The sequence below is a fragment of the Vipera berus genome (genome assembly GCF_964194415.1).
Source record: "Vipera berus genome assembly, chromosome: Z".
NCBI classification, from domain to species: domain Eukaryota; kingdom Metazoa; phylum Chordata; class Lepidosauria; order Squamata; family Viperidae; genus Vipera; species Vipera berus.
In genome coordinates this window covers 14,862,958-14,879,506 of record NC_138205.1, presented here as the reverse complement: position 1 = coordinate 14,879,506, position 16,549 = coordinate 14,862,958, and the positions used below count along the sequence as shown (strand labels likewise).

At 42.2% G+C, this 16,549-nt stretch overlaps 2 protein-coding genes across 5 annotated transcripts; one reads left to right on the top strand and one right to left on the bottom strand.

Annotated features, from left to right (window-relative positions):
* Positions 1 to 223: 223 nt before the first annotated feature.
* On the bottom strand, positions 224 to 11,668 carry LOC308677964 (THO complex subunit 6 homolog). 3 transcript variants are annotated; one of them, XM_081344698.1, is made up of 14 exons: positions 10,060 to 10,249; positions 9,690 to 9,813; positions 8,480 to 8,595; positions 8,310 to 8,374; positions 7,049 to 7,152; positions 6,899 to 6,936; positions 6,757 to 6,805; positions 6,168 to 6,239; positions 4,373 to 4,475; positions 3,067 to 3,116; positions 2,598 to 2,660; positions 1,819 to 1,929; positions 1,525 to 1,653; positions 224 to 667 (listed from the first exon to the last, which is right to left on the bottom strand). In XM_081344698.1, the coding sequence occupies exons 3-14, from the start codon at positions 8,593 to 8,595 to the stop codon at positions 584 to 586; spliced, it is 984 nt and encodes a 327-aa protein (XP_081200824.1). In that variant the 5' UTR covers positions 9,690 to 9,813; positions 10,060 to 10,249; the 3' UTR covers positions 224 to 583. The 3 variants fall into 3 exon arrangements, with proteins under 3 accessions (XP_081200824.1, XP_081200822.1, XP_081200823.1); XM_081344696.1 differs by lacking the exons at positions 9,690 to 9,813; positions 10,060 to 10,249 and adding an exon at positions 11,534 to 11,668; XM_081344697.1 differs by lacking the exon at positions 9,690 to 9,813.
* LOC308677965 (uncharacterized protein) lies at positions 11,284 to 16,533 on the top strand. 2 transcript variants are annotated; one of them, XM_081344699.1, is made up of 6 exons: positions 11,284 to 11,403; positions 12,851 to 13,041; positions 14,781 to 14,831; positions 15,304 to 15,468; positions 15,565 to 15,738; positions 15,927 to 16,533. In XM_081344699.1, exons 2-6 carry the CDS (start codon positions 12,851 to 12,853, stop codon positions 16,060 to 16,062), a joined length of 717 nt encoding a protein of 238 aa, XP_081200825.1. In that variant the 5' UTR covers positions 11,284 to 11,403; the 3' UTR covers positions 16,063 to 16,533. The 2 variants fall into 2 exon arrangements, 1 of the variants encoding a protein (XP_081200825.1); XR_014028573.1 differs by lacking the exon at positions 11,284 to 11,403 and having other exon boundaries at positions 12,932 to 13,041; positions 15,549 to 15,738.
* The last annotated feature ends 16 nt before the right edge of the window (positions 16,534 to 16,549 follow it).

Genomic DNA, 16,549 nt, shown 5'->3' with positions numbered 1-16,549 from the left:
AGGCATCTGAAGACCTTCTAATACCTACACTCTGCTGCCACACTCCGGCAGCTCATTTCCAGCTGTTTGGGGAAGAGATCAGTGCAATGTTTTTAAATATATAAATTGAAGCAGTTAAACTTGCAAAAGATCCCATTGCTATTCCCACCTTCAAAACCCCAGCAGAGACCAACAAACGAAGAATCCTTGTTGAAATACCTGTGAAAATAAAAAAAGGAAAGTAGAGATGAAAACATGCTGATTTTTAAGGGGAGAAAAACAAGGGGGGGAAAGATAGTTTCCATGTCTTCAGGAATAGATTCGACAGTCCAGTCCTAGGATGAAACACGCAGATCTGCAGTAGAATTAGGACGTCCGCTTTCTGAAAACACAGGCAAGCTTCAGTTCCTTTCGTTCATTTTTATATTAAGTAATCCTGTTTCAGGTGCCTCTTTTTGGAGTGTCTCTCACAAACTTGGGGAGGCGCGACCCCCTTTGCAGGCAAACCTTGCAGGCTCCTCGGCAATCAGAGATGTCCCTAGAATGGAGATGTTCCCTAGACCATATCAGATTTGAAATTGCGCAAAAGGACACTATGTGCATCTTAGGTAAAAGTTAGAGAAAAAGCTCGGTAGCCAAAGTTGGTGAAGACGTCGATGCAGTGGCTGCTTCCAGCTGCTGTCAGTACCTGAAGGGGGAGAAAAAAAGATTTTGGGGATGAGTTTACATGAGGCGCTGAACCAGACTAGCTAGCCACAACTCCAGCTTCGTGGTTTGCGCGCTGCTGTTTCAAAATGTAGTTGGACTGGCGCTGGCACCATTTCCAAAAGAGTCCTAGCAGCTGTTGGAAAATCAGAAGATTTTCTACTCAACTATACTGCGCAATGTTCTGCCCCAGGATACGACGGACTCTTAAAGAGAGCCGTGGTGACGCAGTGGTTAAAAAAAAAACAATATTGGAGGCTTAATTCTGCCAACTGCCAGCAACTGGATTCTGATAGGCTCAAGGTTGATTCAGCTGCCCATCCTTCTGAGCTCGGTAAAATAAGGACCCAGACTCTTGGGGGCAATAGGCTGACTCTGTAAACCGCTTAGAAAGGGCTGCAAAAAGCACAGTATATAGCTCTACGTGTGCTATTGCTATTAAGCGATAGCTAAAATTTCTCATCTCACCCTGGTTCAACTGCTGCTTTTGGTTTTGTCACTGTATTTATTAGCCGAATTGGACTCTGCCTTTATGGGACAGGATGTTAGATACAAACACTATGATTAATGAATCTATGTTGTTACCAAGATCTGAGTTTCTTCAAAATCAAAGACCCAAGTATCTGTCTCCTTCCCAAAAACTGGGGGGGGACCCCGCAACCACCTTCTCCTCTCCCAGATAGGTTAGGCCCCTTATGCAAAAGGGGCCTAAGCCATGGGGGAGGGGAGCTCATTGGGATTTTAGGCTCCGCCTAGCCAATTTGAGCTCCACCCCATTCGTCCAATTTTACAGCCGCCAACATCTACTATCCCTTGTTCTGCTCCCAAATGTGGAGGTACCTTATGCTCTGCAGAGTGTTCGTTGATGGAAATGGAATGAACGCAACGTGGGATGCAAGGGATTTGGGCCTTCACTTCTCCGCTGATCTGTAAATGGTTAATGGTTGGGCTGTGGCCAGCAGAGAGAATCTGTGAAAGATGAGGAAAGGGGACGGAAGAATGAGAATATTAACAGTAGTTAAATAAAAAGGCAAAGGCAGCAAAGCGACAGCCGCCATTAAGAAAAAGCAAGGATGTCAAAATACATCGTGGGGCAATTGTGCAGGACCTAAAATTCAAGGATGTAAGACTTACCAGATCTTGGTAGAACATGGCTTGTTGCTGGCATTGAGGCAAGGGAAATACAGTGGTGGGTGTCACTGAACGTAGGTGCCAAAGAGTGAGCGCTGGGCCCCCGCCACACACCTGTGACATTTTTTTAAAAAAAAGTATGTTTCAGATTTTTCGTTCCTCAACCCGGTGCTCTCTACAAGTTTGAACTCTCAATCTATAAATCAATCACCCACTTCAGAATAAATTGGAGATCAGGGGCTCCAAAAGGAAGAGCCATGGGGCCCTTGGTGCTCTCTGAACTTGGTTGTTTTCTGGCAGACGTTTCATTACCCAGCTAGGTAGCATCATCAGTGCTAGAAAGGGAGTGGGGTTTCCTCTCTATTTATTTAAGAGTCACCTTGTAGGGGAGATGGGCTACGTAGGAATTTAATAGTGGAAATAAATAAATCTGTGGCTTGCCCTGTCAGTGTTGGTGGGAGTATTCTCAGTGGCTCCTTGATCAGGCTGTTTGTTTGCTAGTTCCTTGGTTGGAGTAACTTGTTTCCTGCTTGTTAGCCTACCTAGTATTAATCCTGGTATTATTCTCTGCTTATCTGGGTGTTGATTGCTGGCAAAGAGGTGGTTCTGGTCTTTCTGTTTCCTCTTGAACTTTTTGACTGTCTCTTTTGAATAGTATGCAGATGAGCTAATGGTATGACGAGAGCTAACCCAGGAATCATGAAAGCCCCATTAATGATGCAAACAACTGGAACGCCCTTGTCTGCTCCATCTCCGGAAATGCAAGTTGCCCAGAGACTCACCATCCAGTCCGAGTCAGTCGCCAAACAACTGATCCACTTCCCATTCTGCGGGCGGCTGCATTCCTAAAAGAATTAAGGAGAGTTTTTAGAGGAAAACTGCTGAGTTAAGGAGTAGTTAGACTCCCAGTATTAAAAAACTGATCTTTGGATTAGTCCCCACTACAACAGGCTCACTGAAATCAATAAGACTTAAATTCCTAATTTTTTTTAACAAAAATGCTAAGCTTGTATGCCGCCCTGAGTCTTCGGAGAAGGGCGGGATATAAATGGAATTTTAAAAAAAAATTAAAAAAAATATCTATGGGCAAATCTAGAAAAAAGGATAAGGAGCACAGAATTATTATGCATTCTGAGTTTTGGAGAAAGAAGATTCGCTCATTCATTCATTCATTCAATTTCTATAGCCACCCATCTCAATCAATGACTCTGCAAGGCTTACAATTCAAAATTCAGGTTAAGATGAAAATACCTCATATTTGTGGACTTCAATTGATTGGACTTGACCTCCTGTACGTAAATCTGAAAACCAGGTTAAAAGGAAAAAAAGGAGATTGTCCTTAAAACAGCATTTTCTTACTGATTTAAAATCAAAACAGCATCCTTCAGATGTGTTGAGCTGCCCAGCATTCATTCTCCTTGCGTCTGGAAGGCAGCAAATTAGGGGCAGATACAAAAACAACGCCAAATAGACTAGAAACGTACAACTCTTCAAATTCTGCTTAAGCTCGCAGCAGGATCAAGCCAATACAATTCACAGTGAAGGATTCCTGGGAGTTGTGGTTCAGAAACATCTGGATTTACAATCACCCAAGGAAGCCTTATCATTTTGCATTCGGCTCAAACCAGAATGCTGGTAGCTTTGCATAGAGAGCCTGTTCCACAACAGTAGGGCCAACATAGATGAAGTTCTGCCCTGACAGGGCCCAGATACAAGTTTGCTTTAGAGGGGAAGGGAAGGAATGCAGCTGAGTGATAAAGCACAAACTCTATAAGCAGAAGTCTCAAATCTATCCCTGACATGTACAGACAGAAATCCCAGAGGCCGGCTACTAATCATGCAACGTGAAGTAAGTCGGAAAAGGAGTTCCCCGTAGGTTTTACTCAACTAGTCAGAGCCAACTTTAGGAGACAGTGCCCACCTCCCTTTCTAGGCCACTGAGCCAACGCTGTCCGAAGATGTTTCCGTAATCATGTGGCCAGCATGACATCACCCCACAGCGCAGAGCGTGCAGCAAAACACGGAACATTGTTACCTTCCCACCAAAGTACTTATTTAGCTATGTGCACTTGCATGCTTTTGAACCACTAGGTTGGTAGGAGGTGGGGCAAGTGACAAGAGCTCACTCCGTCACACAGTGGTAGAACTCGAACTTTCAGAGCACAGATCTTCTCCGGCATCTTTTAAGACACTGAGTCACCGTGCTTCTAGAGGTAAGTGGACTGTTGATGACTTTAATGTAAGGCATATGTATTATGCTCCTGTAGTACAGCCTGTCACATTTGTGGAGGTAGTCCCAGAATTCCCTAGCCGGTATGGCCTCTGCTGAGAATTCTGGGAATTGAAGTTAACATATCCAGAGGACACTGCATTTGTCCAAAGCAGGGTTGGGCGACTATGGCAACTTTGTGACCTGTATGTAGACTTCAACTCCCAGAATTCCTGAGTCAGCAGGGAGGAGTTGCCCACCCCTGGTCTAAAAGACCGTTAAGATCTTTTATAAAGACACGGGGACACGTATGAAAGGAAGAGAGAGTCTGACATAGGAGACACCTACCCCAAAGACGTACGGTGCCATCTTCACTGCCTGATAGACATTCTCGGAGCTGCTCCCGAAGGGCCAAACAGTGGATATAATCAGTGTGGCCCTGAAATTCACGCTGAGAGGAGGAGGAAGGGACAGACAAGGTAAAGTGACTTCAGGTCTACCTATATAGGTGTCTATGGAGATTCTCAGTCATTCAGGTCATGGTTGTCCCAAAAGGTGCTTTTTCACGAGGGAACTGGACTTGCTTGTTTTTCTTTGAAGACGTTTCGCTTCTCATCCAAGAAACTTCTTCAGCTCTGACTTCCATTCCCCACCTCCAATCAGAACTGAAACGTCTTGGATGAGAAGCGAAACGTCTTCAAAGAAAAACAAGGAAGTCCAGTTGCCTCGTGAAAAAGCACCTTTTGGGACTACCTATGTTGGTGTTCCAATAATGGTCCATGCAGATCAGCTTTCCAACTTTGGTTAACAGTGAGAGAGAGAGAGGACACCAGAGTTGCTATTCAACCCTAACAAAAGAGAATATGTCTCTGATCTATAATGATCTATACTATTCCCCAAATCCCCCAAACATCTCTCCCAATGAATTCTGAGAGAATCCTGCAATTCTCCTGCGGAAGGTCATTAGGCTGAAGAATAAACAGGATATTTAAGGCAGTTAAGCTATCTGTTCCATTAAATCCAAGCCGTGGTGAATACGAGAGGCGGTGATAACCTTTCTCTTCCAGAAGTCGTTGCTGGAGCCAATGTTTTTGAATAGTTTTTGTGCAGTCTCCGACCTTCCCTTCCTGGACAAGGTTGTTAAGAAGCGATCAGACTACATCTTCAGAGGACCATGGAAGGATTATCTAGACCTGCTCAAGGCAGGTTTCAGACCTGAGATAGTACAGGCAGCACCGATTATGTGTGTTGATGAGGGAACGGTAAAACCCATAACCATGTTTCACCCGACTTTACAGAAGAAAGCGGAAAACACTTTCAGATCTATCGAATTCAACTTCTGGATTCTCGGCAACAGCACTGAAAGTGATATGATGAAAAAAGCTCCCTGGTTGAGAAACATCACCCTGGAAGTTTAGAAAGTAAAAACATGGGCAAATGCACAAGGCGGAGTACTTAGATGCATTAGATGCATTAAGATTGGTAATCAACATTTATTTAGTGCATGTTTTTAATGCTCTATCTATCTAGCTACGACAGAGAATGAGGTGGCTGGATGGAGTCACTGAAGCAGGAGGCGTGAGCTTAAATGGACTCCAGAAGATGGTAGAGGACAGGAAGGCCTGGAGGAACGTTGTCCATGGGGTCGCGATGGGTCGGACACGACTTCGCAGCTAACATCTATCTATCTATCTATCTATCTATCTATCTATCTATCTATCTATCTATCATCTATCTATCTATCTATCTATCTATCTATCTATCTATCTATCTATCTCCCTCCCTCAATCTGGATAAAAAAGTACCGATTCGGTAGAAGGAGTGGGCAGAGTCAAAAAAGGGTTCAACCTAGAACCGCTATGTAGTCACAAGTGAAATAACTTCCCTTGAATTCCACTGACTTTATCTAACTCCAAGAAGGTGAGTTGAAAAAGATTCCTCTGTACAGAAAGATTAGGAATAAACCAGTTTAATTGGAGCTTCATACGTGGACCTGATCTTTTGTTCTTGACATGACCTGCTGGTTAAATTATCAAAATTTATCCAGATCTTAACAATTTGAGAACACCGAATGAGAAAATCAGTAAGGCTGAAAGGTCCATGAAATCTTTTTGGTTTATTTCCCCACACCTGGGGGACTCACAGTAAAGGCTCCAGTCTCCAAGTCCATCATGTGAATGACACAGTCACCTCCAGCCATCAGAAGAGTATTATCCTGGAAGAGGTGGGGGAGAAAGGAAAGAATGTGGCATGATGAAGCCTCCTGAGCTGTATTGACCCATCTCAAGACAGCCCACCGGCCATACCCGTGGTGGCGAACCTATGGCACGTGTGCCACAGATGGCACGCAGAGCCCTCTCTGTGGCCACGCGCGCCGTCACCCCAGTCCTAGGCCTTCAGCTGGGTTTTATAAAACCTTTTCGCTTTAGGCCTCCGCCGCCGTGTGCAAAAAACAAAAAAAGGTTCAATCGATCAATCAATTTCAACTTTTCAACTTCTCGTGGGGAAAAAAAAAGATCTTGCAAAGTCGGAATTGATTGCTTGAACTTTTTTAGTCATACCCAGTCTGCCGTTACCACCGCAGCCACGCCCACCCAATGGGCCACACCCACCCAATTGGCCACACCCACCCAATTGGCCACACCCACCCAGCCCCCAACGATACATAAGCGGGTTTGGGGTTGCACTTTGGACACTCGGTCTCTAAAGGGTTCGCCATCACTGGGCCATACCTTCAGGTTCAGTTGAAGGCTGTTGATTTCTGGCACTTCAAGTCTACTTCTAAAGAGGAAAGGCAAGGCAAACCTTCAATCTCGACAGGGAAAAAATAATAGCCAAAAAAAAAAAAAAGGAAACAGCAAAACTAGGCTTTACCCGTAAGGTGGCCTCCTACTCCAAGCCTCTTTGCAACTCTATAACGGGAGGCAAGGAAAGGCATCTTAAGAATAACAGAAGTCAGAAAACTACAGCCAGGCTAGGAAGGAAGGAAGGAAGGAAGGGGGAGAACAGCAACCCAACTCCTACTTTTTTCACAATCTCGCTCCAGTTCCAGGCTTTGACCTCTCCATTGCCAGCACTCAACAGCTGCCGATCGGTGGACACCATGGCATAGATAGCTCCGCTGTGGGCTATGGAAAGAAGGAGGGTGTTTTAAGAGGGAACTGGCCTCAGGAGGGTGATGCCTTCTGGGGAATCCTCAGCTGAACCAAAGAAACCCAACCACATTGATGCCAAATGAAGAACTCCTTCCGGGTTAGATAAGAGGCAGATGGCCCAACCATGCTGCCTGCTGACGACACGCAGCCCTAACTTTCAGCACAGAAGAACAACCCAGGTTAGATTTTAAAAAACTGAACGTATTTCTTTTTTGGGATTCCTAAAGATAAGACTACAAAAACATCTTTCAATGGATTAAGGGGAATCTCTAAAAAATATAACTGATTTTACATTTAGCTTTTAGGTTTGTAAAGGAAAACAAAAGTAAGCTTTTAGAATATAACTCTGAACTATGTTATAGAAATTGGAATGACACATCAAAAGATAGAATTTTTAAAATGGATGTACGGTCAAGATGACTTATAGAATATGTCAGTGCTTACTTTTGAACTATAGTACAGAATCTAGAATTTTATATATAAAAGATAGTATTTTAATAAATGTTGAACGGTTAAGACAAAAAATATATTTCTAATAACTGGTGATGTGTTAAGATGAAAACTAGACTTTAATGGTAAAACATAAGAATGTTTTGTAATGAACCATGTAAGTTTTGTAGACAAGAGAATTATTCTTTATTGAAATAGGGAATTGTGGGCTACCCAAAAATCAAGCTTTCTTCTATGTTCTATAGGCTACTCTAGAATATTCTATTGCAATTAGATAAAATTTAAAAACAGGATATTGATATGTATTAGTGAAAATATATTTTAAACTTTATTAACTGACTAGGTTACAACTAAAAATGTATTAACTTGCCTATTTTGACTACGTAATAACTAAGGGAATCAGAGAGGGCATCTCTGTTGATGCAACCTCAACTATTTACAACTGGTCATTTCTTATTTTAACTACCCAACCACCATATTGTTTCACAAATACATGTATATGTAAATATTAAAAAAAAATCAATAAAACATGTATATAAAAAAGAACAAGCCAGGCATTATAGGCTAATGCTTCTGTTGAAGTCCACACATCTTAAAACTGCCAAGATTCAGAAACTTTGCTACAGGCAAAGCTAAGGCACCCCTAGCTTTTCTCTGCTAGCCAGACCACCGTCACCAACCTGCAAAGGACACCAGCGGCTTCTTGCTCTCCTCTTTGGCTTCTGAACTTAATGCTGCTGACAGGCTATCCAGGAAAAAAAAACACAGTGAAGGTTAACCCAAGGATGGTTCGCTTTAAAAAAAAACAATGAAAGAAAAGCATATCCAGTGATAAGCCACATCGAAATACCTGAATATGGCAATTTCTCCATAGTTGTTTCCGGCTGCTAAATATTTGCCACAAGGTGAGATGCTCTGAGTGTATATGGTCATGTGCAAGAGCTCAAGAGATCGTTGAATATCCATCTAGCAAAAGAGAAGGCGAATTCCAAAAGAATGGTGTTGATAAAAGCAGAGATTCACTTAGGCTGCATCCAGAGATGTTCCTCGTGGGTTTCTTAAGTAGCAACTAGCTTCTCTTGGCACAGAAATACTCTTAGGCTCCTACCCACAACAGGAGATCTAACTCTGATTCTTTTGAGACTAGCACACGGAACTGTTCAAAAAAAAACAACAAAAAATTGCCCTGCATTTTTCCTTAACAATTTTCCTTCACTGCTATGACAAAAATTCACTTCCCACATTTATTTCAAAGGATAATTTCAGCGAAGATTCATGAGTAGAAGCGATGGTGTTCTTGCACTTGTTCAAGTTGTCCAACCCACACTCATGCACGTGTATGCGTATGAACTGCCTTTCACCATGCAATCACATTTCCATCCTACACCTAGGATGCTTGCTTCCCTGTGCCTCAGTGAAATCCCAAAGAAATCATGAACGACTAGCTGAGAGCATATACCGGGACCAGTATCTGATTTTTTTTAAATATAAACAATGCTGCGCTTCAACGGTTAGATGGCCTAGACCAGGGGTAGGCAACCTTGGCTCTTTTATGAATTGTGGACTTCAACTCCCAGAATTCCTCAGCCAGCTTCGTTTTACTGGCTGGGGAATTCTGGGAGTTGAAGTCCACAAGTCATAAAAGAGCCAAGGTTGCCTACCCCTGGCCTCGACATATTTGAACATAGTTCTTTTTGACACTTATATTTTATTGGGTTCTACTAATCTGGTTAAAATGTTAATTTATATTGCTAGTCCACATATGATATGCCATACTCTAAAGAAAGAAGTCGATGGGCTTCTATAGACTGGGAAAGCTTTGGAGGAATGGAATGAGACGCAACAATTACAAAAATCAACTTTAGTTTCAGTATATCCATAATGAAGTAAGCTTAAAAAAAAACACCAACAGAGGAAATCTGTAATAAATTCACAATTTCCTGACATGGAGATAAAGTAGAAAGGCAGAAGCCTTCCCTAGCACCCTTGTAGCTGTAGTCCTCAGCTTATGACTTTAGCGATATTTGAAGTTACAACCCAACCCAAAAAAGAGAACTTACGACACAGATCTGAAGTTCTGACAGTCACCTCCTTGCGATCATATGACTGCACCTTAGGCCAGGGCTGTCAAACTGCCAGCCCGCGGGCAGGATGTGTCACGACGAAACCGGGCCCACCCCATTGCTGGCAATGGGAAAAAAGTCGCGATACGTCACGTGATGTCGCACGTTTGACACCCCTGCTTTAGGCACTCGGCAACATGGCTTCATGTATGGCCATTTTGCAGCGTCCCACAGTCACATGACTGTATTTTATGATGTTTCACTGAAAATCAGTTACTTTTCAGTTTTCAGCAAAGCAGCAATCCAAACCAATGGTTTACTTAACAATCACCACACAAACATTATAAAATCAACCATTAAGACTTACAACTGTAATGGGCAGGCTCCATTAAGGTCGTAACTCAAGGACTACTTGTAGTTTCAGCAAATCCTCTTGGGATGACTGCAGAAGATAGACTGGCAGCAGTCTTCACTTTAATACTACATTATTCTGCATGCCAACACTGACCAATGCAGTATATTCAATTTCATTGGAAACAAATTGGATTCAACGCAAACTGGTGTGATCAATAAGCAGCAACTGAGTTTCATTCTGTCCTGATTTCATTATTTACTTCGTTGCCATGTCTGCTTAATTGCCATTTGCTTCTCATTTTGTTGCAAGGAGTATGTTTTGTCACCACACATTTGATTTTATCCCCAAAAGGTTGGATATATTTATATTGAATTCTCAAAAAAAATCTAATTAAAATAATTAAAAATAGACATTAACTGGATAAAATAGAAACCACACTGCAACAAAAATGAACTGCTCAGAGCAGTATTTCTCAACCTTGACAATTTTATGCTGTGTAGATTTCAACTCCCAGACGTCTCCAGCTAGCATGGTGGCTGGGGAATTCTGGGAGTTGAAGTCCACATATCTTAAAAGATGCCATGGTTTGCCGGCTTAAAGCACAGCACATACTAAATTGCTAATTTAGTTGCTCCTTTCCAAATTTCCTTCCCGGCCCAAATTTAGAGCTCCAATGGTGGGGGGAAACATGCTTTGCATTTTAATCTATCAATCAACTTTCATCTACGCTGAACTACAACTCCTATCTATCCCATCTTGGAGAAAAGACTCTAAAGAGGATAATTCTGTGAACTACATAATTGCTTAAGATGGAAGAACGACTCATTAAGAAAGTTGCCTTCTCACTCACCAAAGAGGCTTTGGTTAAATGATTTGCAAACACAGTGCTTTGGTTTGGCTCACCAGAGAACAATGCAGCCAACAAAACAACTAACTAAGGTCTCTCATTTTCCTTCACGGCCTAAATTTAGAACTCAAATGGCGGGAAACGTGCCTTGCATTTTAATCTATTTAATCAATCAACTTTCACCTATGCTGAACTACAACTCCCATCTACCCCAGCGAGTCCGATTAAACCACTGGTTCGAGTCCAATCATTTTCGAAATGGAAAAAGCAGACGGTAGGGGGCGCGAGTCATCAATTCAGCATCTCCATGGTTAAACGAAGATAGAGAGACCCGAACCCAAAGTATACTATAACGGGATTCCTCGTTTAAGCCTACAGTACTACATTTCCCACAATTCCTGACATTAAGCATCACTTCTCTTCACGTGATGATTGTGGCGCTTCTAATTTTCCCGTCTGGCCGTGGTGCAACCATTGTGAGAACAGAGTGAGAAATAATCTGAAGGACGGTAAGAATTGTTTTCCTTCTTGGTAAATTTTGCAATGGAATAGAGCATGCGCACATCCTATCGTCCGGTACGCACTCTAACCTCTCTTTCATTCCCCGCCTCCCACCCGGCAGCGTGCGCGTGCACTGACCGTTACTAGTTGTTCAGTTTCTTCTCCACAGCGCGCACGTGCAAAGGATCAACCGGGCAACCTACCCCACCCTCAGAGAGAGCCACGCCCTTTCCTGTGATCATGGTCACGCCACCCCGGCTTAGTGGCGGGCCATTAGGCCAGCGCAAGGCATGCTGGGATTCGAATTTCTTGATTGCGCGCTCTAAGGCATCGGGAACGCCCTAAAAATGGCTGCCAAAGGGCGCAAAGCTTGCTGGGAGCTCTCTTTTTCCCCCCCAACAATATGTAAGCTGGGCTTTATTAGCAAAGGGAAGTCCAGTCAGCGAATTTGTCTTACCCTGAAGGGGCCTGATGACCCTGGAGGGTTAAGGAAATCCCTTGTGAGCCTTGTAATCCTTGATCCCCTGCCTAAGAATTTACAGGGTGTTTTTTTAGCGGCGATTTTGCTCAGGAGTTGAACTGCTGAGAGCTCTGAAAATCAAGGCATTTGCTTTGTAAAAAAAAAAATTGCAATCCCTGATGTAGCTGATTCTTAATTGAATGGAGTTTTTGCAAATAAATGATTTGATTTAGGGTATTTTTATTACGATACGTGATTTTATAAAATTTCCTTGGTTTTGCTCTTGAATTTTCCTTTGTAAAGCAAAATTATAAAGATTTTTTAATCCTCTTTTCAGGTTTGCCCATTTTTTGGGATGTGTCCCTTTATTTTTTTCCCAAGAATGTACGTTTACTATATAGATAGTCCTCAATTTACAACCACTTGTTGAGAATTAAACAGCACTGGAAAAAATGACATCGCTTTTCCCAAGGCTGTTGCAGCATCCATGTGGTCACATGATCAAAATTCAGATGCTTGGTAACACATGATAATTGCAGTGTCCTGGGATCATGTGATCTTTTGTTACCTGACAAAATCAGTGGGGGAAGCCAGATTCAATGGCTTCAGTAACATTCTATCATGTTACTAACTTAATTGCAGTGATTCACTTAACTGGCAAGAAATGCTATAAAATGAAGTGAAACTCAATTCACTTGTCTTGCTTTGCAATGGAAATTTTGGGTTCAATTGTGGTCATAAGTCAAGGACTACCTACAATTAGTGTGCATCTAAGCGTTCTGCATGGTTCTTTGTGCTCTGTAGCAATATTTTTTAAAAGTCAAGATACTTTTAGCAGAGCTCAGTTCAGTTCCTGATAAATGCTCAGGTAGAATTTTGGGGCCCAATAATGAGTTTAAATCTTAGAGGTTTCTGTATTTTGTAATTGTCCTGAAAGTTGGTCACATCTCTGTTGGGAATTTTTTTAAAAAACTTTGTTTTGCTTTACTCCACAGATGAATCCTACAATAAACCCAGGGTCATCCTTAGCTGTTCCTTCTGGGCATTTTTTGCACTGTTCTGTCTTGTCGAGGAATATGGGCTGTAGCCACATCATCCCAAGCTGGGAACGTGATGTGCCATGCACAATTCCACGGATGAAACCCAGACACAGATTGGTGAATTTCAGTGGTGTACAAGGGTCTCGGTAATCATGTGCTGTGAGGCTTTCAGATAAATATGAAAAAATTCTGTTTAGGCTTAGGGGTGAGATAGAGGAGAACTCATCCATCTAGCATTTATTCACACAGCATCTAAAAAGATGTTAAGAGAGCTGCTAGAGAGGCATTTTGTGGCACTCAAAGATGAGTGAGTGAGCTCTGTGGCTCAACTAGCCTTTCTTCAAAGCAGGAGTAGGCAGTTTTCCCAAGGGGCCATATGAGAAACTCGGATTGTTGTGGAAGGCTGAACTAATAAGATTGTACACTTATTTACACTTGATTTCTAATTTCCGATTAACCTCATGCAAGCCAAATGGGGACAGCCAAAGGGGTGGATATGGCCCAGTGGGGCGTTAAATGCCCAGCTCTGCTTCAAAGGAAAAATAATGAAGGGTGCTGAGGCAAAGAAGGCAGGTATCAGCAGGTTTATTTGGATATTTAATAGTATTTTTGAATAGCACCCTAATATGCATTACTTCTGCCAACCTAGCAGTTCGAAAGCACATAAAAATGCAAGTAGAAAAATAGGGACCACTACGGTGGGAAGGGAACAGCGTTCCGTGCGCCTTTGGCGTCTAGTCATGCCGGCCACATTTATTTATTTATTTATTTTGGGGACTTATATGCCGCCCTATCTCCTGAAGGTCTCAGGTCGGCTAACAACAATAAAAGACAATAATACAAATGTTAAAAAAATTAAATTAAAGCCCCAATGATAAAATATTAAAAACATTTTTAAAAATCCCTATTGTCAGTCCAGGTCAAGCCTGATGGAAAAGAAATGTTTTAAGGGTTCTGGAACCTTCTCATGCTATCATAGTGTAGACATTCAGCAACATAAGTGATGAGAAACACTGTATAAAGGACCACCTTGTATTTTGGAGGTCCTCCTGTTTGCAGAAAACCCATCCGGAGCTCAAGGGGAAGTTGATTCCACAGGGAATCAACATGACCACGGAGACGTCCTCGGACAAGCACTGGCTCTTCGGCTTTGAAACGGAGATGAGCACTGGCCCCTAGAGTCGGAAACGACTAGCACGCATGTGCGGGGGAACCTTTACCTATGCATTACTTTTAGAGAAAATCTATTTGTTTACAAAGAGTCGTTGCCAACGTGGTGGCATATAACCTGCCTTCTATACAAAAACATTTAAAAAGCACAGCTTAGACTGTAAAATTATTTACTGAGTAGCATCCAACAGTTAAACCATAAAAGATAAAAGCTTGGGCAGGGGTTTTGTCTGCTGCTGAAATTAACTGCAACAATAAACAGATTGGGAAATATTTCAAAAATTCTGTACCTAAGCTGTGAAGGCCTTGGGAATGGACTACACCTTGGGATTTGACATAAAAGTACTATAAAAGTGATATCAAAAGGAAGGTTTTGGATTTTCAAAGGCAGTAAGGAGCCGTTAAGACATGTTATGAGCTCTGGTGGCATAGTGGTTAGAATGCAGTATTGCAAGCTGACTGCCTACAGCCAGGAGTTTGATTCTGACCAGCTTGAGGTTGATTCAGCCTTCCATCCTTCTGAGGTCTGAAATGAGGACCCAGATTTTTGGGGGCAATATGCTGACACTAAACTGCTCAGAGAGTGCTGTAAAGCGCTATGGAGTGGTATATAAGTCTAAGTGTTAGTATTTTATTTTAAGGGTATGTTGCTGGTGCAAAAAAGAATCAAGAATGATGTTTAGCTCCTTAATGCAAGTCTAATTTCTTTTTTTAGGTACCGATCAGTATCCCTTGCTTTCAAGCGACATCTGGAAAGCCAAGATCAGTAAGTGTGGAGGAAAATGACAGCTACAGCTAAGAAGGCAGTGACAAAATAAATGCCCCAATTCACTTTTGTATTCCATATTGTTGGGTATACAGATGGCACTTGATGGCTTAGTCTGGCAAAATGTAAGTTTTTGTTCAGAGGTAGATGTTAAGTCACTATATGGTTTACGAGACTAAGTGGTAACCCAGCAAGCCAAGCTGTCAGTTAATAACCTGTGATTAAGCTTGCCCCTTCACGTTGCGTTCTGGAACCTTCTCATGCTATCATAGTGTAGACATTCAGCAACATAAGTGATGAGAAACACTGTATAAAGGACCACCTTGTATTTTGGAGGTCCTCCTGTTTGCAGAAAACTTCCAAAATGTTTCTAATGAAGTGCCACCTTCCAGAAGGGGTGTGTTAGTTTAACCATGGTGAGCTCGGCGCTCCTTGGGGGAGTGAATTTTCACTGCTCTCTGCACCTCAACAGGGAACCCAGTTCTAAACATTTTCTCTCAGAGGAGAAGATGGCTGCCCGTTTTAACTCCCTTAGCCTGGACAATGACCACATCTACAGTTCTAATGGCTTCCCTGTGCACTGTGAAAACCCCAGATGGCAGCAGGCATACACGCAGTTGAAAGAGCTACAACAGAGGTACCAGAAAGCATAGCGGCTTTGTGGTTTTAACAAAAGTGGGTTCAGGGAAGTAGAGTATTATGACTTCCTCACATAAGGCCTTCTACATCTCAGGCTGTCTCAAGATGGAGCAAGTGAAGAAACCAACTTTACAGAGGAAGAGCTGACTACAGTCATTGTAGATGGTGAATTCATGATGGGAGACTGCCCTATGCTGGTGCTGTCTTCCTTCATGTTAGAAGGACTTGAAGGAAGCAGTGTCGCCCCTGAAGAAATGTTTCTTTCTCTGTGAGTATTAATGAAGTACAGGCAGTCCTTGCTTAATGACCGGTGGGGTGGGAATTTCTTAAGCAAGGCCACCTCGCTTGAGAGGTATCACCACTTGCGACCGTATGTCGTATGTCAAAGACTACTTGCAGGAAGATATAATAAGGAAAATGGATTGAACAATTAATCAGCTTCCCTAATTTTCACAGGAATCCTTGTACTGAAGTTGTCCTGTGGAGCCCTCAGAGTAACTCCCTCTTGCACACCATTAGGGCACTGATGTCTCCCTCATTGGTCCGGCCCCACCTAGAAGCAATGTCAAACCAAGAGGAAATGGAAATATGAACCACCAACCCTAATTTTACTTCCCTTTGGAGTGAAATTCAGTTCTGTCTGGCTGTGTCAACAAAAAAGCACCTTTATCCAGTCAATATAAATATTTCACTACAAATATTTTACTCTGCCATGGCACATTTGTTTTTAGCCAGCTGCAATAATCTGATCTTATCTCTTCCATCGTCCAATATATATTTTCTCTTTCAATAAGCAATCAGCGAATACTTCCTAGGACACTGTAATATACTTTTAAATAAGAGTTAAATGGGCATTCCAACCACTTCTTTTATACTTGATTGGCACATATTTTTAATGTACATCAAAGCTGGAAGAAATTTAAGTGTTTTTTCTTGACTTTTTGCTTCCGATAAAGAGAATTCAACACTTACACTGCCAAATGTTATTTGAGAGGAGTTGGCATAATGATGAACTCTTCCTGTTGGTAACTAAGGAATGGGTGTTAACAGGCAAATAAAAGCAGAAGTGTTTTTATATC